Source organism: Phalacrocorax aristotelis, chromosome 3 (assembly GCF_949628215.1).
Source record: "Phalacrocorax aristotelis chromosome 3, bGulAri2.1, whole genome shotgun sequence".
NCBI classification, from domain to species: Eukaryota; Metazoa; Chordata; class Aves; order Suliformes; family Phalacrocoracidae; genus Phalacrocorax; species Phalacrocorax aristotelis.
In genome coordinates this window covers 40,414,593-40,439,433 of record NC_134278.1, presented here as the reverse complement: position 1 = coordinate 40,439,433, position 24,841 = coordinate 40,414,593, and the positions used below count along the sequence as shown (strand labels likewise).

General features: G+C 39.6%; 2 protein-coding genes across 6 annotated transcripts in view; one reads left to right on the top strand and one right to left on the bottom strand.

The window, feature by feature from the left end:
• RARS2 (arginyl-tRNA synthetase 2, mitochondrial) overlaps positions 1 to 24,841 on the top strand; it is a 40,038-nt gene that overhangs the window by 171 nt on the left and 15,026 nt on the right. The window contains exons 1-12 of one of the 5 annotated variants that reach the window (XM_075087247.1): positions 93 to 410; positions 713 to 786; positions 1,402 to 1,507; positions 4,726 to 4,809; positions 8,194 to 8,291; positions 9,390 to 9,445; positions 10,980 to 11,063; positions 14,769 to 14,845; positions 18,153 to 18,308; positions 20,069 to 20,175; positions 20,774 to 20,869; positions 23,207 to 23,267. In XM_075087247.1, coding sequence (XP_074943348.1) covers positions 8,260 to 8,291; positions 9,390 to 9,445; positions 10,980 to 11,063; positions 14,769 to 14,845; positions 18,153 to 18,308; positions 20,069 to 20,175; positions 20,774 to 20,869; positions 23,207 to 23,267 — 669 coding nt within the window. In that variant the 5' untranslated portion in view covers positions 93 to 410; positions 713 to 786; positions 1,402 to 1,507; positions 4,726 to 4,809; positions 8,194 to 8,259. Of the gene's footprint in view, positions 1 to 92; positions 532 to 712; positions 787 to 1,401; positions 1,508 to 4,725; positions 4,810 to 8,193; positions 8,292 to 9,389; positions 9,446 to 10,979; positions 11,064 to 14,768; positions 14,846 to 18,152; positions 18,309 to 20,068; positions 20,176 to 20,773; positions 20,870 to 23,206; positions 23,268 to 24,841 lie in introns of those variants that run through there. The other 4 variants (XM_075087248.1, XM_075087246.1, XM_075087250.1 and 1 more) reach the window with 4 other exon arrangements.
• ORC3 (origin recognition complex subunit 3) overlaps positions 1 to 24,841 on the bottom strand; it is a 66,203-nt gene that overhangs the window by 37,118 nt on the left and 4,244 nt on the right. The window lies entirely within an intron of this gene.

Below are 24,841 nucleotides of genomic sequence, written 5' to 3'. Positions count from 1 at the left end.
CTAACCCAGACCCCTCTCCTTTGCCTCCCCTCCCCGAGTGTCTTGCAAGGTGCTCGGCGCGGGCTTCCCTGCCCCGCCCCTCACTGGGGGCCGGGGGCGTGGCGGGGGGGCCGGGCGCGCTCTGTCAGCCGCGCGGAGGTGCGGCGGGAACCCGCCGCCACCGTCACGGTCCCCGCTGCCCCCTCACGCTCCCCTACACCCCTTTACACCCCCCAGCAGGCGCGCTGCTCTGCCGAAAGCGTTAGCTCGGTTTCCCCTCCCCGTGGGCTTCAGCCCGTGGGCTGAATCGGGAGGCTTTTCATCTTGGCGAGGATCCAGCCATTCGTAGCGTGCTAGCGAGGGCTGGCATGGTGCGGGCCTCCCCGCCCCATGCTAGGTGCGGGATAAGCCCAGTGAGGTGCAGCAGCTAGGTAAATGGTGCGGCAGGGCTTGGTGGGATCCTGCATGGAGAGGAAAACAAACAAGCAAACAAGAGCAGCTATACGTAGTGTTTTGCCTTGCTTTTTGTAAGGCTCCTCTAACATTCCTTGGGTTTGTATTGCGTATTTTATTGTAGTGCTTGTAAGTTGATAAGTATTTGCCTTTTTTTAATCTGGGTTGAAATTTGTTTTCAAATATAAATTATGCATCCCCCACGGGTGTTTAAACAGGGAGCAGTACTTTTCCTGGATCTTTTTTGCTTAAGATGCTTTGTTCTTTATTTCAAATTTAGCTTTCAAAGGTTTTGGATCTGCCACCAGAAAAGTTAATAAAGTCCATATCTGCAGTTCCTGTCTCCAAAAAACGGTAGTGTTTACATTTTATCTTAAACATTATGTCAAGTTTTTTTTTCTTTCCATTGTGCTTATTATTGCAAGAGCTTAACAGGACTTTAGGGAAAAAGACATACAGAAAAAACAAACCTAAGCTAATATACCGGTGCAATTATAAGATACCTAAATCTAATGAAATGGCTGTATTTTTTCAAACAAGCTCAAAACAAGTATAATCGCTTAAAAAACTGTACAGATTATAGGCAGTGGTTGAATGGGAGAATTTTCAGCTTTAATGATCTGAATGTGAAAATGCCTAGAACCAATGTGAAGTTATAATGGATTTCTTTCAGTGTCCTGCTTGAGACTTGTAATGATGCTAGCAAGTAAATTACATTTATTCACCAGCATAATTTTTGTTTATTCTGAAATGGTGTTCTCACCATATCTGCTTTCTGATTGTATGAGAGCAAAGGTAATATTTGGGCTTCTATTGCAGCTTCCTAAACACAGTGAACTTTCAGGTATCTGTGACTGGGTTACACTTGGCATTTAGACTTACCATGTGCAGAGTCAGCTTGGATGTGCCAAATCTACCCATCATCTCAGCAGGGATTTTTCCTGATTTTCCTATGTTCTTTTTTTTCAGGCATGTTGCTGATTTCCAGCTTTCCATTGCTTCTGTAACAGAAGACAGCTCTAGTGGTTGCTTAGGTCAAGACCTTAATCTTCAAGCTCAGAAGCTAGCTGGAAGGGTATGCTAATGCGTTAATCATATATTTATGCAATAACCAACTTACAGACTAGAGGTAAACAGGCTTCATAAGGTAAATAGTATTCTTTGTCCAAGCATCTGTTTGGATCAGAGTAGTTTAATGACTGCACCTAGCGTAATTGTACACAGAATCTTCACAGGGAATTGGAGAAGCAGTTTTAGTTAAGGTTCTTGTGAAATTATTGTTCTCAGATAGTTTGAGAGTAAATAATATTTGTGAAGTTAGGAGGGTATAGAAAGGGTATGCCATGGTCTGTACTGTTGCCCAAAACTTGAGGAAGAAATTGTGTATGCAGTGGCTTGGAAAACCAAATACTGCAAAACCCAGCACCAGAATGGCAATGGATAAATTTAGCATATGGGACAAACAGGCCAAACTTTCAAATCCCTAACTGCTTGAAATTGAGGTTTCTCAGAACAGCAATTTTTTAAAGTGTGTTAGTGTGGGAAATGGCAGTAGCTGAGGTATTAAGACTAACTACAGCATAAAAAAGAAGCAGCGTGCAAAACAAGGCCTACAGAGGTGACACAGACCTTGAAGGAAGGGAAAGAAAAATTTGGAGAAGTTGGCATGTGTGAAGTTGAAGAAAAGTGGGATCAGAAAGGTGATGCTGAGCTTTGAGGGGTCATTTGAGCTGAAAAATCATTTACAGTCCGAAAATGTGTTCCTGATGCCAATGCAGGGGAGTATAAACTAGGAAATTGTGGCAAAGTTAGTTGCAAAGAGGAGCTAGATTGAAAAATGAAAGTACAAATGATTCTTCACCTGCATCCGAAAGACCCATCTTGAGAAGGAATCAGTTGGGTTGCTGTATGATCAGGAGTTAAAAAAGACAAATAAAAACAGTTGTAATACTATTGAGAAGCTAAACTATTTGTCCATGTCGTCCTTCACTGCTGAGGTGTTGAAGAGATCCATATTTTGGACCCATTCGTTTGACAGATGAATATTCTGACTCGGGTGAAAGAAGAACTGGTGATGCAGAGATGTACGACCAAAAGTTCTGAAACAACTTAAAGATGATATAGAACCATAAAATAATTCAGGTTGGAAAGGACTGCAGGAAGGTATCTGTTGCCATCTCCTCCTCAGTGCAGGTTGTTGAGGGTTTTTGGATGAGGTTGTTGAGGACTTCTGAAATCCTAGGTTTTGAAAGCCTCCAAGGATTCGACAGCCTCCCTGGCCCAATCTGTTCCAATGACTGTAACAGCACAGTAACACTTTTTTTCCCTGTGTCTAGTCTGTCACTTTAAAAACAGCTGCTGTTCCCAGTGTTTAGGAAGCTGCAGATTGTCCTCTCCTTTATTGTTTATGGCTCATTAAATAAACCTGGGTCACTTAGCCCTACATTTTTACATGGAAGAGCAGCTGTAACAATAAAGAACAGACCATCAATATAAGTCCCAAAATTGAATGGCCATGCTGAATAAACAAAGGAAAAAAAATCCATTAACCTCTTGGGAATATTTTTTGTTGGGTAGTGGATAAAGGAAATGCATTTAGTATACTTTGTTTAGACTGGTCATGTCATCCACAAAGAAGGTAAGCATTGTAGAAATTGGCAAAATTTCCACACATCAAAAACTAGCAGAGACACAGAAAATGTAGGCAGTTATCAGTTTTTGTTATGATAAATAGTTGATGGAGTGCCTCAAGTTTCAAAAGTGTGTTCTTAGTCACTTCTGAGGAAATAGGTCGCAATATTTGAAATGCAGATATTTAGATTAGGCAGAAGAGATGGAAATTATTCTCGTTGACTAAGATAGTCTAAATAATAAGACAGTGTGATACTAAATGAAACATAGTGTGCTCTAATGTGCCGAGAACAGTCTGTCAGAAACGTCTGAATTGTCTCATTTCCATGGGCTTTTGGTTTCATCTGGCTGGTTGGTTCTTGTTTCATCTTTGGACTGTTAGTTCCTGGCAGAGGGGACATCATGTTGTGGGGTTTTTACACCCCTGTACAGCATAGTGGCATTCTGATCCAAGCCTTAGGCACAGGGAGACCTGGTTGCTAAAGAACCACAAGCGCACTTGGAGGAGAGGTTGTTAAAGCTATGATGAGGCCAGATGAGCACTCATATTAAAGAGAGATAAAAAACACTGAGATGACTAATGACAGATTAGGTAGAAAATGTTTAGCAGAACAAATGATATGGAGGAAGTCCAGTGGGAATTTCTGTTTTCTTTCTGCCCCGTAAGTAAAAAGAACTTTTTCTAAAATGAAAAGGTGGGAAATTCAGAGTTGATACAAGAAATACTTTTTCACGTAGCTTGTGAATAAACATTGGAATTCGTTGTTATTGGAGCCTCTGAAGGTTAAGGAACTTCAAGGCTAACGATGATTTCATCTTCTGGTTAAGTTAGTGTCTAAGCTGGAGACCTAGCATGGCGGTAGGATTTCTTCTTTGTGCTGTTGAGCTTCAGTAGGAACATATAGCTTGCCTCTCTCAAAGGTATTAACCAAGTGATAAAGTGATTGAGTCAACTTTTATAGGCTATCCATCATCCCATCATCCTTTTTTTTTTAAGACAGTTTCTTGACTATGAAAGACAGCTAGTTTAATAAGAAACTCTCAAACCTGATAGGTTGAGATCCAAAATTTTTGTCAAGAGGAAGAATATTCCTTATGGGTTCAGAATTTTCAAAAAATGTGCCTCATGGAAATTGCAAATGATTTTTTAAATAAATTGGCCTTTAACATCTTTATTTTGGATCACTGGATACTGCAGAACATTGTCATTAAAGTCAGAAACTTCAAGAAACAGCAGTCCAAAACCTCTGCCTCAGATTTTCTTTAAGACATTGATCTTGATGTTTGGTTTGGGGGTTTTTTTAAGTGCTGTCAGGTACTGTGTAAGCTATCAAAAATATTTCAGCTTTTCTATGTACCAGGAGTTCAACTATTGTGCCCGGTCAAAATAAAACACAGCCTGTACACATGCCGGGACTGAAGTAAAACGTGTGTGATGTTTCAGGCTGAGTTACTTTCAGAGCTGCTAAGCGTGGATTGGAAATAATAAAATCATTCCTTTTCCAACAGGATTGGTTAAATGGTCCGTTTATGATTGCTTCAAACCAATAAATAACATGTAATGTTTATAGTGGATTCAATTAATATTTATGGTGGATTGAATTAGAGTTTTCCAATTTACCTGTTTTCGCATAGAGTTTCTGTTTTGCTTTGTTCTTTTAGCTACAATGTGATGCTGTAGTGAGTGAAATCAGCGCTGGTCCAGGAACCGTGAACTTTACGATAAACAGGGAATTATTAGCAAAGGTGAGTACTATATTTCAGGTATTCAGGTATATCCTCAGTATAAAACTATGGAATACTTAGTGTTGTCTTAGAAAGGTATTTTCTGTCTTTTGTAAAACTGTGTTTTCTAAGTTCCCCTTGAGGATCCCTGTTGCTGATTTGTTATGTAGGCCTAGAATTTGGAAGGACACTGACAAAAGTTTATCCTTATAAGGAAACAATGTATCTACCATTCACTGATAATCCTAACTCCTCCTTTTGCTCTCTTTTTCTGCCAAGGTAGGCTTGGCATCTGCTTTAAGTTTCTACAGTATACAACTCAAAAGCTTTGATCTTGCATGTAAAGACTCTTGTTTAAAATAGAAAAGGATGATGAAAAATACCTGAAATAAAAGTATTTGATAGCAGATCTATCATTACATACTTTTCTAAAACAAAACAACAACAACAACAACAAAAAACCAAAACAAAAAAAAGACCAAAAAGGAAGATGTGTTCCTCAAAGTCCAATGCCTGACTGAAATTGAAAGCTTTGTTTGTTAAACCAGTAACTTAATGAAAGGAAAATACTGCTCAGTCTGTAATACTGTCTCAGTTGTACTCTGGCTGGATGATTTGCAAGAGTATTTTAAAGGTAAGTGGATGGCTGATACTGTTAGACTGGGAACTGAATAAAAGCTTTGCTAAGCCAGTTCAGTTAAGTTGCGGAGCAAGCTACATTGTTACGTTGTTCATGGCCTTAATCTGTAGGCTTAGCAACTCTTGTGGAAAATATATTGTGGTCTTAGAAAATTAACTACATGCGAGTTACAGGCAAGAAATCAGGTCTTATCTAATACTGGTGAAGTCCTCTTTGTATCAGGACTTCCACTGAGTCACTTAGGCTGGTAGTCCTCTTCTTCTGAATGGTAAGACCCTTTCGTCTTGTGAATTGCTAATGCTTAGGCATGCCTGTCAAGCAGTTGCTTTATCCCTTTAATTTTTCATTAGCTATTTATAATCAATCCATCTTGCTTAAGAACATAGCAGCTGACTAGTTTCAGTGGTAAATTTTATTTATGGGCAGGATTTCACAAGGTGAAATCTTTAATAAGGAGATTCTTTAGTTTACAGATAAATAGATACTTTATCTGTAGGGATTCTAGTCAGTTTAATGATTCAAGCAAAACTATGTGTCTGGCCTAGTAGTGTTTTGCTGGAAAAATGTGGAATTAGGACATGTCATTTTGCATTATGTCACTGAGGAGAGAGGAGGAGATAAAATCTAGCTGTGACTTTCACTGATACAGAGAATTGGTCTATGGGTGAATTGGATGATTTCTTTGTAAGCTTACCTGACGTAATAAGAACAGAATTAAATGGTTTTCTACAGGCACCGGTCCTTTTTTTTTTTTGGGTGTGTGTGTTTGATGTTGGTTTTTGGTTTGGTTTTTTTTTATTTATTCCATATCTATTGCAGAAGAATTTTAAGGTGATTTTTGGAGGAGGAAAAAATAAAAGCTTCCACTGAATGGAATGAGATATCCACTTCCATTCACATTGTTAAAGGCCTCTACCTTCAGGAAATTTGTCCAATACATGCAGCGTCACATATTAGGTTTTGTAGAGTATCAGCACCTGTGTGACAAACTGAAGTATGTAGGGTTAGGGTGTGTACAGGGGCTTACCTTGCTGTATGAATGCATTACTGGTAATACAGTCAGCACAGGATTCCTTTTCCCACAAACCATGTTCAAGGTGTTAGGGAAATACTTTAAGGCATTTCACACAGTCTCTGTACTTTCCAAGTAGGCATGTTTTTGTAGGGACCATTCACAGTGTCCTTACAGACCTACAGGTGGGGGAAGGGAAGAAGGGGTGTTTGGACACACAAGGATTGAACAGTTGGATTTCTTTGGCTCTAAAGGAGGAGAAAGCAGGCTGGCTTTTGATGCCTAAAAAAACTTCACAATTTTAGTAGAATGTGAATATATTATTTTTTCTTCTTCCTATTGTAGAGTTAAGTGACTTGGTAGTTCTGAGGAGGCTTAAATTCTTACAAAAGCCTCCCATTTTTCTGCTTCCCCATTGCATATACATGCTCGCTTCCAATGGGAAAGGAAAAGAATGTTAGGCAGATGCTATTCCTAAAAAACAATAATGAAAAATACAGTGGACAGTGATGTAAAGTAACTGGAAAAGGTAGAAGCATTAATCTGCCTCATGTTCTAGGGTGAACAATAAAAGCAGTTTAAATTTATACTATCAAAATTAGAAATAGCTAAGCCTCTTTTGTCTGTGTCACGTAAACCACTGGTTGATATTTAAATATGCTGTTAGAGCTACACACAAATGACCAAAACTTCCATGAGCTGTTGTTGCAGTCTACCTGCAGTGAACTGATGGAGAGGATTCTGTAGCAGTTGTTTTGTCTCTTAAATTGGCTTTAGTGATAATCATGAAGACCAGAACTCCCATACTTCTGTGTGAGAGTTCCTGAAGCGAAAGAAATGGGTTATTCAGGTGACCTGAATATGTGTGGTAATGCTCATGCAGCCAGAGCTCATGGGATTTCTTGCAGGCCTTCGGTCACAAAGGAGTGTGTGGGAGATTTCATGTGTCCCAAAGGGTTGGACCTATGTGATCTGGCTGTGCTGTGCACAGTGGGTGTCCCTGTATTCACACCTTGACAAAAACCTTGGATACAGGACAGGACTCCTAGGAATTTCGGAGAAATGGCCAAACACCTCAAAGTGTGCCTAGATAAGATGTATTCATGGGAAGAGGACACTTTTGAGGAAGCCCAGAGGTATGGTATGTAGCTTTTTTGTCTTAATTAAAAAAGAGAAAAAACCAAAAAGCTCCTTGTTGAGAACATTTGCCTGCTCATAAGGTCTCCTACTTTTTAATCCAAATCTGTAGTCTTGTTCTACAAGGTAGTCCTTTTATTTTAAAATATGTTACCTGAATTAGGAGAGGTGAGGGTCCTGGTTAGAACCCTATTTACATGGGAGCTCTCTTGTTTTACATGAGGCCGCTGATTTATCCACATTCTTGGACTTAGTTTCCTTTCCTGCCCACCAGTTACACCCCAGTTACTCTCTTGCCCTTTCATGTTATGTAACTAAAAATGATAAGAACTAGGCTTTCCACTTCCTTTTAAGTTTCCACCAAAATCAGCCTTGATTTTAACCTAAATCTCTGCCTGTGATTTCTCTAAGTTCTTAATCAGATGCAGCTTTCAAAAGTTAATGGCATTTTCATCTGATATGAGATCTTGTTTGCTTGGGAGACCAGCCACATAATTGCTAGCATGAATAAAGGCTGTGGGATCAGACTCTTGTGTGATTGGTAAACAGTTTTCCTTATCACACTTTCTGTTGTTGAAACATATTTTCCTTTTCTTTTATCTTCCTTGTGGTTTAGACTGTGTTGCAGCAGGTGTTGAAAGATGGCTCAGAGTATGGAGTAAAAAGTGAACTTTTCTCTACAATGCCTAGAGAAAAGACAGTGATTGAGTTCAGGTAAGTGTGTGTGATGAGTCCTTTGAGAGAATTGCCTTGTCTGCTGATTGATATTTTGCTGATTGCTGTTCATTGCTGTAATGTATGATGCATGTGAAGTTAAACCGTATTTACGGCATTATATTTAGCTGTATTTAATGATACTCCAATATATTTGCCAAGTAGAATATAAGTTATATTTAGGGAGTTGAGGCTTTTTCCCAGACTGTATTTTGGATATTTAAGAGTTCACATCTCACACTAAGAATATTCTGATTTAGTGCATAATAGCATTCAGTTTTTAAGTTGGCTTCTTTCATTGAGTTATTAAGAAACATGATCTGAATTTTCAGCCACTAACCCATTTCTTTTTTCACCTTAATACCTTCTTCCATGACTTGCTAAAGCGGCCAGGCGTTTGTCTTGCTAAATCTTCTCAACTGCTGGTCCCAAAATTTCTGTCCAGTGCAGTTTTGTTTACAGTCACCTGCTCAGGGAATGAAAAGTGGCTGACTCAGATCTCTTTATGTATAAATAATTTTGTTACTTATACTCCCTCTGTAGGCTTCCATAGTCATGGAAAGTAAGCACTTGACTTTAATTTGGAGGGTGAATTTTCATACCTGAACTTCCATTTTATTATCGGGCAAACAATTGTGGGTACAGGGTTTTTTTTGGAGGGGCTGTTGTTGTTAGAAGACGATGTGATTTTAGTTACTGATTCTTGTACACAAGGTCCCCTGTCCTGGCATCAGATTTATCTCCAATAAATGTATGAGGAGCACGATCCATATGTCCAAAACATGTTAAAACTGAGAAGGTAGTGCAAGTCCTTTCTCACCAGTATAGTTGGGTTTTGGGTGGGGTTCTTTGTTGTGGGGTTGTTTGTGGTTTCTTTTTCCCTGTAACACTGGCTGTTAACTGATATTGGGGAAAAAGCTGGTTGGATGGGAAAAGTTCCTGTCTAGAACAGAAGCTAATCAGGGAATTTTAACAGAAAACTGAAAATGGTGGGTTTATTTCAGTTCTTCTGCTATATGCATAAGTTGAAGTCTTTTGATTTGGTGATCTGCCAGTCTTGTATATTGAACAAGCATTATTTGTGAAAATTTGTTACAGCTCCCCTAATATTGCCAAAAAGTTTCACATAGGACATTTGCGTTCCACAATAATAGGTAAGTATGCGTTTAACTCTGTCCTAAAAGGGCTTGTTTGTCTTCCTGCTTCACTTGACAGGGAAACACTGCTAACCTTTCACTCTTCTAGTGGAGTGGCCGCGTCAGGCTCAACTTACTAGTTAAAAACCTATTGCTCATTACGCAGCGAAGAAAAGAGCATGGTGTGTTGCCGGCAGATTTATGAAGCCACACGTAATACAGTTTTATGACTGTGAACTTTAAATTAAGTAGTTTAAAATTGTTCTACAAAGACACCCAGGGCAGTTTTCATGGAGGTGTTATAAGAGTCCTTTGAATTTTAAATTTCCAATTTGCACTGGACTGCAGAGCAGCCAGATAATTATGTCTTGGTGGCTGTCTTGCAAAAAGCTTGCTTTTATATGTTAATTACTTTATGCCAGTATTACTGACACAGTTGCTGTAATTTGTAATGGAATAATTAATAAGTTTATTGTGCAGTACTCTACTGGCATATGGAAAACATTATTTCTCCCTCCTTTACCTCTCTCACAATACAAACTAGTAGGTTATTATCAAAAGATCCTACATCATCTGTGCATCAGCTAATAATGTATTAGTTTTAAATTATATTTTATGTATCATGTATAATTAGTAATTACATAAAGTTAACAATTCTGCCTTTTCATTGACTGGTAGTTGAGTGAAATTATATATTTTGGGCTCTTTATGTTCCTTTTCTGGACCCTTTGCTGCAGAAGAAAACCACCTTCAAAAATAGTTTGTCCAATAGTAAGAGAATTAATTGACCACAGAGAACAGAATTGAAAGTAATTGCAAGCTATAATATGGTGTTATAATACCAGAAGAAGAGAAAGCTTTCTGCGTCCATTTACATCGGCATTGTAATTAAAAGTTGAAGCACAGGAAAATAGAGGAAGGGATGCGGGTATTTCTTCTTTGTAATTCTATGGTTGTAGCTAAGCTAAGCCAAGAAAAAAGGAGGGGGTTTGCTGTAGTAACAGAACCAAGACGTGCTTATGTGTTACGGTAAGTCTGGAGCATATGAGACACGTAGTGTGTTAAGTGCAGAGCTCGGTACTGCTCCAGCATTATATAGAGATGCTGGACTTGATGTTCTCCATTTAACGTCACAGTTAAAATCAGTTTGTGAATTTTGAGTACTTGCTTACCCTCCTGGTATGAGGTTGCCTGACTGTAGTGGGAATTATGTGCACTGCCATATATATTCGTGAGAATACAGGAAGACTTTATGTTCATGTTTTTCATGTTCATCTACTTTGCAGTATGTGCATGCACATACACGTGTATGTTTTTATCACTGTTGTATGAGACACCTCATGGCACCTCCCAAACGTACAGCCTTTCTTTTCCTGCTCAGAATACTATTGCTTTTAGTTGTGAGGCATTTTAGCAAATTCTGTGAAGTAGTTCATCTGATATCTTTTTCGCTTGATTTTGAATACAGATCATACAAAACCAGAAACCTGTGTTGTTGGGATGAGAGACTACCTACAACTGAGTAATAATACCAATTTTTTTTCCTTACCAGGAAATTTTATAGCAAATCTCAAAGTTGCACTGGGACATGAAGTAATAAGAATAAATTACCTTGGTGACTGGGGCATGCAGTTTGGTATGTTTTAATACTTGTTTCTCCTGTTTCCTTTTCTGCTGTATAACATGGTCTAGCTTTCCAGCTTCAGTTTTTGCAGGCCCATTGGATTCACTCTGGGCTCATAAAGAATAATATTGTGTTTCCATGCATGTATTCTGTAGCTAATCTCCTTAAAACATGAACAAAACAATCCAAACTGATTCATCATCAGTATGACCTATACTACTGTACAAGAAATAACAGGAGGAAATTTACCCAACAGTCCCTCAGTCCCTCTGTCCCTCAGTAGCTCCCCTCTCAGATTATGTATGTGTAATTTGGGGCTAATTTTTAAAGGGCAGTATAAACACTTCCTGAGAGTGCTAGTTATACCTTTGGAGCTCTCATAGCTGAACGGATTTCCGTTGCTGCCTCCAGACAAAATGTGTACACATTACCATAGCTGTTACATGCCTACTGTGATACTGTCTTCCTTATTCAGGTTTTGCATGTGTAACAGTTATGGAAGAGTAAGCTTGCTAACTTACCCATGCCACACCTGTACACACAACCATAGAATAATTGTAACAAAATGTATATTTTATATTTGGTTGTCTTTGTGTGTGTTGTGGTGTTTTATCTGTTTGGGGTTTTTTGTTCCCTCTGGAAACTAGTTCATTATTCATAGAGCATAATTAACTTCCACAGCAGCTGCACTTTGGCGGGTTGAGGCCCGCAGAGTTTGTATCTTTAAAGATATCCCAACACTTCCCACCAAAATATTCTGTTTCCCTTCAAAATGTAGCAAAAGCGAGGTGTGTAGGTGGAGAATGTGCAAGTGAATAGGCCCTAGAAGACTATCAATCTTGCATGCGTGTGCGTTTGCGTACAGATGCGTACACACTCCTACCTTTTCTGAAATGTCCATCAGATTAAGTGAGGACTGAAAAATCCTTTCCTTTGCAGCCTAGCGTGGCTTGATATTTATTCCCTGACCAGAGATCTTTTATGTCCGATTGCTGGATCTGTAAACACCCCTCTTATGTGGCAATTGACCCATCCATGGGATTCTCAACTTTGTTGATTTCTGTTGTTAGTCTTGCATTTTATATTGATCCATATTCTCCTCTCCTTTTCTAATCCCCCCCCAAAAGCTGTGTTTGACATATTTTTAGGCATTTAAAAAAAGGCATTCATGCCCACTTCCTTGTTCTTGAAAGCCGGTACACCTGTGAAAACTATAAAACTCCCCCATATCTTTTGCAGTAAGTTCTGGAACCAGTGTCTGTATATTTATTTTTAAATGGCAAACCCGAAGTGCAATGTCTATTAAGAGGTTACTTTTGCTTATTCCAGCCCTTATGCTGCCCCCTCCAGTTTCTCTGGGACCGCTGTTTATGGGGACATCAATGAATCAATTTTATGAACAGAACTGGGTTGAAAACTTAGTGCAAATATCCTACTTCTACTCCATTTATATATTCAGATTCAGCAGTGTACATAACATAACTAAAATGTATTCAGTTCTACCCGTTCTCCTTCCGGAGTAAATTCCTGGGTTTTAGACAGTTGAGTAAAATATTCTTATGACTGAGAGAGCAGTAATAGAATATATTTTCCCTTTGTTAAATTATTTCCTCCACAGCTCATCTTTCCTGATCCTGTTTCTGATCAAACAGTAGTCTATAGCAGAGCTTTGCTTCATTTAGGATTTGTTGCATAGGAATTGAATACAGAATGAGTTCACCTAAAATTAAATAAATTTCATCATTGCATATTTCATTCATTTTTGCCTCGAGACATAATTTTATCACTATGCTATTGTATAATGAATGTGGCAATGACAATTAAGCAATGACATGCAGTGTGGTTAAAGGACTTCTCAACCAACCTCATTCGCTCTGTCTGTGAAGGTACTAAATTGTACTCCTAAGTCTGAATATCAGGATTTTTTTGAATTTTAATACAGAGTTTCCTGAAGGAATCAAAATGCCTGTTATTTACATGTGTACCTGTTGTCCAGCACACAACTGTTAGAATCATGCTTTTGACCTACTAGTTCGAACTGTTTCTTTCAAAATGGGTGCTCCCCTCTTTATTTGGGCTTGCTCAGCTCAAATATATGACAGGTTTTATAACAAATAATGTAGTCATGCTTCACAAAATTATAGCACAGGAGTATTATTATAATGGTCCTTTCCCAGAAGGAGTGCTATAGTTAATGATCTGCCAGCATTTCTGTTATAACTGCTATTGTCAGAGGCTTTAAAACATAATAAAACAAAACATATTTTGCTGAAACATGGCAGAGAAGTCCTCAACCTCTAGGCAGTTTTGGGGCAGGTTTCTTAAGGTAAAAAAGCTTATGCAGTCACATTGTCTGTCCATCTGTCTTCCTGTCACTCTGCTCCTCATAAATTTTGAACCCATTGGCTAACTTCAGCCAGATCTGACAAAGAAAAATGTCTCCAAGAGAACAAATTTCTTTTGGTGTTGTGACAGTTGGCAGCTGAGTAGGGGTGGAAATGCAGCGTAGTGCCCTCTGGGAGAGAGAATTAGCTTCTGTGTTTAGCCTGCGGGCTAAGCAGTCAGCATATCTAGGTCAGAATCGGTCCCAGCACATGCTGCAGCTGGCCAGTAATTGGTGAGTGTAACAAGGGTTGGGGATAGTTTGGGGAAGACAGAAACACGTGGAAGGATGTGTTTAGGCTGAATAAAAACTGGCAGTCTTGCTGGGGGTTGGAGTGTGAAGCCAGCATTGGAAAGTGGAATGTGTAGGTACACTAATATCTAAGAGAGGTCATTAGGAAATCAAGCTCTTATTGCTCATCAAGTTGTCCTTAATGAAACTCCCTTTCAGTTGCATTATACTAATTTTATTTCCTGAATCCTAACTTGGTTTTCTTATGTAAAGCTGCCACGGCTTCTATCGCACTCAGTGTTTCCAAAAGGGAAGCTCCTGAGACTGTGCTATTTGTTTAGTTGCAGAGGGCTTTTCAAAGGGATACCTGCATGCCTGTTCCTCAGATGTGCTGTGTTCACATCGGTCCTGGTCCTTGTCAGCTCAGAGGAATGAGATGGCCTTAAAAGCAGCCTCAGAAAATTTAAGAGGCTTCAGAGTTAATATTGCTAAATTACTGAATGAGTTAATGGGCTCTTTTGATTTAGACAGTAAGATCGAGGTTTGGATCTTGCCCTTCCAGATGGCTTTTGGAAGGTGCAGAAGCCCAGTCAGATATGTGAAAAAAGCTGCATATTGTCAGCATGCAGCAAAAAGTTCTCATGAAAATATTGCATGAGTGGTATGTGGAATACCGTACTGTGTCCCAGTTTCTCTTCTCCTTGAAATGATAATACTCTTAAGGGAGGAAGCAAAACAAGGGGTTTTGAGCGTGTTGTGTTGCTGGACAGTTTCCACTGTGTGGCTTCTCATTTACAGCTGGTTGCTGTGTAAATGATAATTTTCTCTACCAGTCCAGAAACACAGATTCCATTTATGAGGAACTGAAAGATCAACCTAGTATTTCTTACTAGTTTCTAGCTATTATAGTTTTGGGTTTTTTTAATGCAGTGGAATAATAGGTTATGCTTTTGTTTTTGTAGCATACACCATTGTTTAAAAATGTAAGGCATTTCTTATATTACATACAACGTTAAGACTAGACTTGCTTATGAAAACAACTTAACCAACCAAATTATATACTCTGGGCTGTTGTCTAACTCTGTACTTAATTGTTATTCAAGGCTTATTGGGTGTTGGTTTCCAACGCTTTGGCAACACAGACAAGCTAAAATCCAGTCCTTTACAACACCTTTTTGAGGTAAGTTCAGAGACGACCAGCTAGGGACTTCAGAGGACAGTCCATTTAACTTAGCTGTCAGTTTTGTACAGAATGGTATGTCTGCAGGTTTATGATGAGACTCATGTTGGATTTAAACCACCTTGCTTGAAGGACCAATGCTAGCCTGGGCCATGGCATCCAAGATAGTTTTCACCAGGCAATGGCAGCAGAAACAGCTTTCATTAAGCTGAAAAACATGCCCCATAAAGGAGGTGATTATATGGATATTTATGTTGCATTGATTGCTGCTACCACCACAGCTGGTTGAACAATATCAGCTCTCTTAACTGGGCATAGGTGTCCCACACCTAATGCTGTAGTATGTTGGCTACCACAGTTGTGAAAAGAAGTGTCATGTATGGTGTAAAAGTCCTCTTGTTGCTAGTATTTTTAGAATAAGTAGGTTTAACTTATGTTGCTCGATACACAATTTGCTGTGGTTGGGGAAAAGGCTCTTTAAAGTGTTTTGTATCTAATATGGAGCCTTAGCAGACATAGGTAAGGAGGAGTGACAGTCACTTTCCAGAATAATGTTCTGACTCTGCAGAATCTCTTCTTTCTTCCATGAGTGTAAAGAGCCAGGAGTGTTAGAAGGTGCAGTTTCTGCTGACAGGCATTCAGGAAATGCCCTTTCAGCAGTAGGGAAGGCTGTTTCATTGCAGGAGGTTGCCCTCTCGGTTGCCCACCATGCCCACCAGCATTGTGCAGGTGCTATAGATTGCATTTCTGTGGGTCAGTGGACTGTCCAGGTTAGCAGTAAAGATTGAAGCAGTTTAACAAGCCTTGTTTTTCCAGGACTAATATGGTTTTGGTTGTTGGTTTGCTCCATTCAAATATGCTTAATATAATCTGAGTTAGTATTTTTTTCTTCCTCTTTACCAGTTCCTGTGTCACTTCTTGTATCATACAGTGCAATGAGCAAAAAAGGATTTCATCAATCTTTTGGTACTTGTCACAGGATAACTGTTTTGCATGAATCTGTTTACTGGTAAAGGAACAAACTGTGTTTGAGTACTTGGATACTCTACAGCTAAATACATATTGGGCAGATTGTTTATGCGGCAGAGTAGCTCCTTTTTTTAAAGTTTTTTTTTCATAGCTTACTATGAGCTGGTATAGATAAATTCTGTTCACTTGTTCCCTCATCCCTAAGGCCTGCTCAATAAAATTGATAGATTCTCAACATGGAGGTGTTTTAGAGCTGTAAGACTGATTTAAAGAGATGACAAGAAGTAGTTATATTCTTGTGGTGGTGCATTGCTGCATATTCTTTAATTTTTATTTATAATTTGAGTCCGTTTTTAGGATTTTCATTACAAATACTTGGATTTTGCACTAAAGCTTTAAAATACCATATATTGCAGTTGCATGTAGGCTTTATAACTTTAAAAAAATTACCTTCAAGTGTAGAAAATAGTGTTTAGTCAAAGGTTCTAAAAGGTTCTAAAACAGTAGTTGTTTGAGACCAAATCAGTTTCTCAAATATTCCCAATTTTTAATAGTTTGTTCATTTGTATTCCTGGTTTATATTAAAAACTGAAGTGTGTTTCAAAGTGGTGTTTTTCTGCAGTTGTAGGAAACTAATCTTTCCTACAGTTCATTTTAAAAAAACTTTCCATAGCACAATTTCTATATAAATAAATATACAGACAAATGTACCTTTCCAAACTCTTTGCACCCTCCATTTTGGTCAAGGATCAGATGCAAATATGCCTTTCACATTATTTTTGCTTTATAACATCAAAGATTTGGGGGGGGGGAAGTTAGAATGTGTGAAGCTACTGATGGGGGAGGGGAAACATTGTTTTTGGAAAGGGTTGGATTTTCCCTCTACTTTAAATTTTTTTTTTGTGGCAGAACTAAGCAAACATTAATCTTTGAGGCTTGTCAGCAGTACTCTCTGTTGAAATCTCTAAAAATCTTGGGTTGTAAAAGGAAGGGGAAAAGTTCAAGGGTTTTCCACATCAAAAGTGGAACCTTCTGGTTTTTTAATAGGTGGAACACATTCAAGCAAGGTACTGTTGGCAAACTCCTTGCCTGAGCATTGCAGGAGTGAAGTATTTATAATAATTATTTTTTTTAATCAAGATCACAATGATTTGGGATTAAAACTTCCTTACAAAGACTTAAAAGTTTAACAGTGTTGAACTATTTGGTTCTAAATCATAGCATAACCACTAGTTAGTTAATTATTTTTGTGTAGTACTTAAACTTTTTAAAAACTTTTCTATGGGCTTTCAAAATGCTACATGTGGAAAGCAAGGAATCATTGTCTGGGCAAATATTGGGCCTTTAGATATAAAGGAATATGTTATCATAGAATAGAACCATACAATATCTCAAGCTGAAAGGGACCCATAAGGATCATCAAGTTGGGCTCCCTGCATCTTGCAGGACTACCTAAAACTAAACCATATGACCAAAAGCATCATCCAGACACTCCTTGAACTCTGACAGGCTTGATGCCGTGACCACTTCTGTGGGGAGCCTGGTCCAGTGACCGACCACCCTCTCAGTGAAGAACCTTTTCCTAATGTCCAGCCTGAAGTTCCTCTGAGGCAGCTCCGTCCCATTTCCTCATGTCCTGTCGCTGGTCACCAGAGAGAGGAGATCAGCGCTGCCCCCCTTGAGGGAGCTGTAGCCTGCGATGAGGTCACCCCTCAGCCTTCTCTTCTCCAAACTGGAAAGCCAAATTTGTTGTACGTAGATAAAGTTGGCTAATGCAAGAGTTTGAATACATTTAGTAGATATGTAAGTGTCTAGTCAGATGTTGACATTCATAGGCCTGACTTCAGCCACAGAGAGACAGCATGTGCTAGTATGGGTGCATAGTACTACAGGTAAGTGGCTTTTGGATGAGAACTGGGTTTTTGGAGGGGTGGGGTTTGAGCTTGTAAAACATGAAGCCTTATCCACTTTGTGGTCCTCTGAAGAAAAGTCTCTGGTTTAAAAGTCTGTGATGGTTTCCCTTTCATGCATAGATCAGTTCTTCCATACTCTGCTGCTGAAGTTTGCTTCAAGGTTACGAAGAGGATAATAACGACAGCAGTAAGGAATTATGGCCTTAGTCTTGTTTCAAGATAAGCTGCACATTTTCCTGTTGGAGTTCGGACTACTCATTTATCCTTTAAACAGGAAATGTGTTGCTTTAACACAGCTTTAAAATTTTGATGTTACAAATGTTGTCTTTAAATTTATTTGTATTGTTCTTGTAGAACTTTGCTCTGCTTATTTTTATTGGAGGAGAGGATTATACATCAACATTTTCAGTGCCTTCATATTTTAGGTGTATGTGCAGATTAACAAAGCAGCAGAAGATGAAAACACAAAGAAGCTGGCTAAGGATTTCTTTAGAAAACTGGAGGAGCATGATGAGCAGGCATTGTCACTTTGGAAACAATTTCGCGACTTCAGTATTGAGGAATTCATCCAAATCTATAAGGTACAAATCATCCACTGCTGTTTCTGTGTGGTTGGTAAAATGGTCTCTTTTTATCTGTTGCTCCATCAATCTGAGAGCACACAGTACCTTTTCATCCAAGAGGCTGCCAGGCAGTGAATGAACCTAGGAACACAGGTTGCTGTAACGTTGCCAATTCATTGCCTTTCCAGTAAACTTTACAGTGTTGTGGGGAAGGTGTTCCTAAATACGCCAGGTTATGCCCCATTCCTTTTGGAAAAAGCACGGTAGTTGATTTAACATCCAAGCAGACTGTCACTTTAGTTGCTGACAGCCTAGATGCATTTTATTTAATGGAGTCCATGTAATTGACCCTTTGACTAATTCTTCCTTCTCAGAAGCCCTGAAGCTAGGCAACAAAGCAAATCACTGTTAGATAAATACTGTGCAGTTTTGCTTTATCTTTGAAGTCAGCAAGAACCTGCTAAATTTAATAGTTTCCATATAAGAAATTTTATTAGGAGATAACTTTGTTTTCACGCTTCTGATCTAATGTTATAATGCAGAGCTGTGTATGTTGCATATTAAATTGAGTATAAGTAATTATAGCAGCAGGAGTTTACGATAGTAATCAGTGCATAAGTTACCTGCAGGTTGAGTTGAGCTAATATAAGGCCATCTGTTGCATTACTGTGATCTCAGGAATGGAGCCAATGTCTACTGTTTCACGGGAGATGTTTGTGCTACTGACCACAAAATTAATATTATGAATTTGGGAAACAGGAGTGAGATGTACCTCCTGTCACTGAATCAAGTCTCTTGGTATTAATACTGTGTAATCTTACCCAAGAGTCCATCTGACGACTAGCTAGTGTTTTTCTTCCCCACATTCTTGCAAGGAAATTCTGGAATGGCTGCCCATTTTTGATGGGCTTAGACATTGTTTTCCAACTCGCAGCTCCAAAGAATTTGTGACTTGTTTTATACCACTTCCTTCTAGTAGTATTTTTTACTTAAAATTGCACTTTTCCATTTCCTTCCTCTTGATGTATTTGTAAAAATTGGTCATGTCTTCTTTCATCCTTGATTGCAAAGTCAAAAGAGAAGTGGCCTGCCCTTTCCCCAACAATCCAGGTAACCTGGCTGTGCTTTAATTTCTTCCCTGAAACATATCACTGGAGTCAAGCTAAGTACTCTTAAGATCTCCTAAGCGAGACAAAGACTTGATAACTCTAGTGGAAAGCTGACCTATTAGGGTGAGTGTGCGCAGCTGCATTATGATGGTCACTTGTCATTGATCACATGATGACTGGTACAGCTAGATCTTTCTCTCCCAACTCCTTTTCAAACTAGTAAGAGTCAAGCTGGTGGACTGATAGCTTTGTTGACCTCAGTTAAAAACCTTGTCTTTTACATTAACCTATTATATTTTACCCAGTTTTGACAGTTAAGGTCATCCTCTCTCTCCTAGGTGTACCCTCAGCCTTCCTAGTAACGGTGACAGAGACTTACCTCAGATTATTTTTGTACTAATTGCTCTCTCCAGTTTACTCCCAATTTCACATGAATGTTATATCCAACACTCTATTAAACTTGGGGAGATTAATTCCAATGCAGAAATCTATTAAAATCAAAACATCCTTTCCTTTTAACAGTGAAGTGACATTTCCTGGAATAAAATTGATCTTTGCACTCTGTCTGACCTGTGACACAGACAGACCTATCATCTGACTTTATTTGAATAAATGATTAGCTTCAGTCTAACAATGTTTCCCTTCTTTGATATTCTTGGAACTTTTCAGCGTCTAGGAGTGCACTTTGATGAATATTCTGGAGAATCATATTACCACAAAAAGTCCCAGGAAGTTCTAAAGTTGTTGGAGGAAAAAGGACTCCTTCAGAAAACAATGTATGAACTCATTATTCAATCTATTGGCATAGTTTGCTTAACAACACAGTGGCATTTCAAATGAAATACGATCAGTGGGGTGTGTACGTCATCTAAGGGAATGGTTTTCTTTAGATAGTTTTGGTACATTCTAGTAGAAGGCCAACAGCATTTGTGCAATCACAGCTACAAATTAAGTTTGCCTTTTCTTGTGGCTGGCACAGAAGCCTGGCTGTGACCCGTTAGGTGCAATGACAGTGTTCGACTCCTAATGGCCTTTTAGGCTGTTACTTAGTTTGGTAGCTGCATGTGCCATTTAGCAAGCAGAGTTAGATGAGATCCTTGCCTTGATGTGCTACCCTGCTGAACTGGGATAGAAGCTGTAGTCATGGAGTGCACCAAAATGTGGGCAGGCGGCTCCCTGGCATCAGCAGTGGTGACAACAAACTTAGAGGAACGGTCTTCAAAAGCCTTCAAGGAAAGAACAAGACAGTCTAGAGTGAGGGGGGGTTCTATGGCAAGAGGCCTTCATTTTGGTTCTGATCTCTATCTTATCTGAACTTTATCTGTATTTTGGATCTGGCTTGCAGTTCCTTCAGTGTTTTTTCTCAACTTACAGAAAAGGGACAGGAATTGTGGATCTTTCAGAAAAGAAAGACCTCTCATCGTTTTCCACCGTCATGCGTAGTGATGGCACATCGCTTTATATAACAAGGCAAGTAAGCCCATTTGTGTTTCTTGCCATTTATTTTGTCAGTAAAGTTTGGTACATGATTACATTTGTAACCGATAGTATAGATTTTGAAGCTTTTTATTTCAGGGATGGAACACCTTGACGAATGAGTAGTTGTAACTGGAACTAGCGATGTAACTATGATGGGATGAAAATGGCTCAGTAGAAGCAACTGCTTTTAAATACTTTTCCTCCCCTTAAGCAGTCTATTAGTAAATCTCCTCTTTCCATAAATCATAATACTTTCTACAGCTGCTGAGTGTGAAAACAAAGCTGGGATCTCTTCATCTAATAAACACTTGCCTAATGATGAAGGTTTTAGGAAGCCCTTTGCTTAAAATGTTTATTGGCGGTGTGATGCATTAAAAAATGGCTTGTTCAGCCATGTCTTCATTGACTCAGTGGACCACCAGCACTGTACCATCAATTTTATTACTGTTTTCCTGCCTTCTCATCAGTATCCTAAAATTCGTCTCGCGTATTTTAATATGGAAGCCGTAACAATTTCTTTGTGCCAGTAATGTAAATAAATCAGATGTCTAGCCCTCACGGTAAACTGCGTACAGCTTTTCAGGACAAGTTAGAGAGATGCTGTGGCCAATCCTGCACATTTGGGAGCTGCTGAATCCTGTGGCCAGGTAGAGGCAAAGCTGCCGCAGCTCCATACCCACAGGTCCCACCAGTAGTGAGGCTGAGCAGCTGTTCCCAGCAGGCACTCAAACACACACGCATATATACACCGAGCCAACCAAACAGGGCAACACGGACAAAACCACTCAGCACTCTGACGGGGACAAAATGAAGCCATTTGTGCTCTGTGGCTGATTAGGGTGCGGGTCTAATAGTGTGAAGCAATACACACGTATATATGTGTGTATATATATACACATGTATGTATGTGATATATATTATCTCCATAAGTAATATACATATGTATTATGTGTCTAGAGTACGTAAACACAATGTGGATCTCTCCAGTAGCTGAGCTTCACCACTCAGTCTGCCCATTAGCTGGCCCCTGGATCCCCAGGTCTCCCCACTTGCTGGCACCTGGGCATGTGAGCCCCCACGGCCCATAGCCCCGCTCCAGTTGCTGGCACAGACACAGCAGATCCTTCCGGTAACCGGGCTTAGACATGTGGTCCATCCAGCAGCTGGCCCTGGATCCTGTTGCCTCCGATGTAGAGACACACAATAACACAGGCAGGTCTCGGTTAACCCCCAGGCCCCATGGTCTCTCTAACAGTTGGCCTGAACACCCTGATACTGACAGTACAGACTCCTCTGGGTGCCTCACCTTTGAAGACACACACGTACCTGGCTCCCAGGGCCCTTCACCTGGTTGCGGGCTGGTTCAGCTTGATATTTGCTGTCAATCACATGTGGACATGTGTGCCCTCACTCCAGCTGTTGACACCTTGGTCCCTGTAACCCAAGGTCAGACTGTAGTTGCTATCACTTAATTTCACTTACTTTCAGTCCCTTCAGTGGCTGGTGCCACAGATGCATGGCCTATATGACCTGTAGTCCCCAACTCCAGTTGCTGATACTTAGACCTCCAAACACACATGCACACAGAAGAGAGATCCCCCCCTTACCTCGGAAAAGTTTGAAACAGAGAAGACAGGACAGGCTGTCCTGTCCAGGTGCAGAGCACAACTGGACAAACCCATTAACTAGCAATTGGTTTACAAGCCACATGCCCCTTTTATCACCTTCTTCCTTTCTTTTCCCACCTTTGCTTCCTCCCCTAAGCATCCTATAGTAAGTCTTGTTGCAATTGCAAATTGCAAAAAGCATTTGCAAAATGCTTTTCCTTTGTATCCCATGTTCCTTAGGCAGTAACCTTCCTCAGTCAGACGGTGGTCCAGAGAGCTGCTCCTGCTGACCCTTGGGGTGGGTTTCAGACTGGGACATGGGACTGGTGGCTCTCTCATGACAGCCCTGGGAGGGTCTCGAGAAAGTTGTTTCTCTGTACTACTTTGTGTGTGTGAATATGAGCTTTTTATCATATAACCTAGTACTGGGTTAGTTTTCCAGGGGAGGGTTGTTTCTCTCAAGTCTCCCAGCTGAGTCCCAGCAGGCAGGCAGAGACCAGACTTACTCTGTGCATGAGAACTGTTTCCTCAGTAATTTTTGTAACTGGTGGTTTAAAAGGAAAACAAAGCATACATGCCCTCTTTTTTTGTGTAAGGCATACATGGATCCTTCTAATCTGGCAGTCCTCTTGCCTCCATAAGAGCAGATTATTTTCCCAAGAGGCAAATAATGAGGTGTGTTTGAGCGAAAGTCCCAATAGTTTCTCATTATCTCTTCCAGAGATCTTGCTGCTGCTATAGACCGAATGAATAAGCATAGCTGGGATACTATGATTTATGTGGTAAGTCATTCTAGATTCACCAGACACTTCTGAGCCTGACTCTTGCCAATAATCCAGGGGGCCTCTTGCTCCCAGTATAACTTTGGCACATGGTATTTTTGGCAGTAAAATCGATGCCCTTACTGCCCAACAACTGTGCCTCAATGTGGCAGCGTTTCTGTGTTCTGTTTCAGTTCATGACCCATGGAACAGCTGAAAAATCAGCTCTAGAGTTATTCTTCATTTTAAAAATTCATTGCAATTAATTTTAAAGGAACTTTTACTCAATTGCATTGTATTTTCTATATAAATGTTGTATTTAATATTTAAACAAGTCAGAAAAAGCTGCTGGTGTTATAAGAGGTTGTAAAATGTTAATTAGGAATTGAGAAATTAATGTACTAAAATGAATCTGAGTCTACCCTAAAGTCCTGATATCTTATCTGAAATGTAAATTTTTATGGCTTTGAACAATGCCTTGGTTTCATTACGTAGAAATCACACATAAAGTCCTGCTAATCAGTCTGGAGCAGTTGTAGACAGGGAATCTTTTTATGTTTCTTAGTTTGATTATTTTGCTCTTCAACTATTCCAGCATTATCAGTAACAAATGGCGGGATTATCTCCTCACTTGTGTGAAACTTTTTTCCTTTAGCATTACCAAGGACATATCACATGTGCTTTTAAATTTTCTTTTTCCCACATTTAGAAAAAAAAAATTTTAAAACCATGTTTTATAAAACAAAGTCAATTAATGACCCGTGGAAGAAAATCTGCAGGTTTCAGGCATGTTCTTTGTGATGCGTTTGGCAATGCCCATAAATCTTCTCTGGTGCAACTCTTTCAAAAGCCAATATAATGTTACAAATACCATTATTCAGGGGAGGGGGAGAGTAAGCATAAAATGAAATACCCAGATAAAGTGTGACTTTTAGTTAAGTCACATTCCTTCTTTTATTTTCAGTCTTCCAGAAGTTTCCACTAACTTGTCATTCCCACAGAAGGTCATGGAATAGGGTGGGTTTGCAGTGTTTTGGGGGGAGGTTACCTCTACTGACTGGGATGTAGTAGACTCACTGGTACTGAAGAGCAGTGTGGCTGTGAAAGTGGAATGTGTTAGGAGTTAAGGAAGCTTCCTCCCTAGTTCATGTGGGTAGGTGATTATTTGTATTTTTTAATACCATGAGGTAGTAGGGACCAAGGGAGAAGGAACAATTAGAAAGAAAGAAAATAAGTGGGTGGGTATTTCGCACAAATCAGGATGGGGGATGAATATTAAGCTACTGGAGCGAGCAAGTACAGAAGCAATAGTCTTGAGCTGCTGGGCTGCTCATGGCTGAACTCCAGTAACTGTTCATTTCCTTACCTGGGCCTCTTTGATACACTCCTAGTCCAAACAGGCAGGCAGCAAAACCGGACTGTGGCGTGATCGACCTGACAGTTATAATCAATGTCTCATTCAAGCTGGAAACGACAGGTTAGCCTGTCTAGTCCTGTTCTTTCAACCTTGCTAAGGTTGCGTAGGTTTTGGATAACATGGTTAGTATTTCTATCACTTCTGACTTTCTGAGGGCTGAGAAAGTGGGGTCATAAAA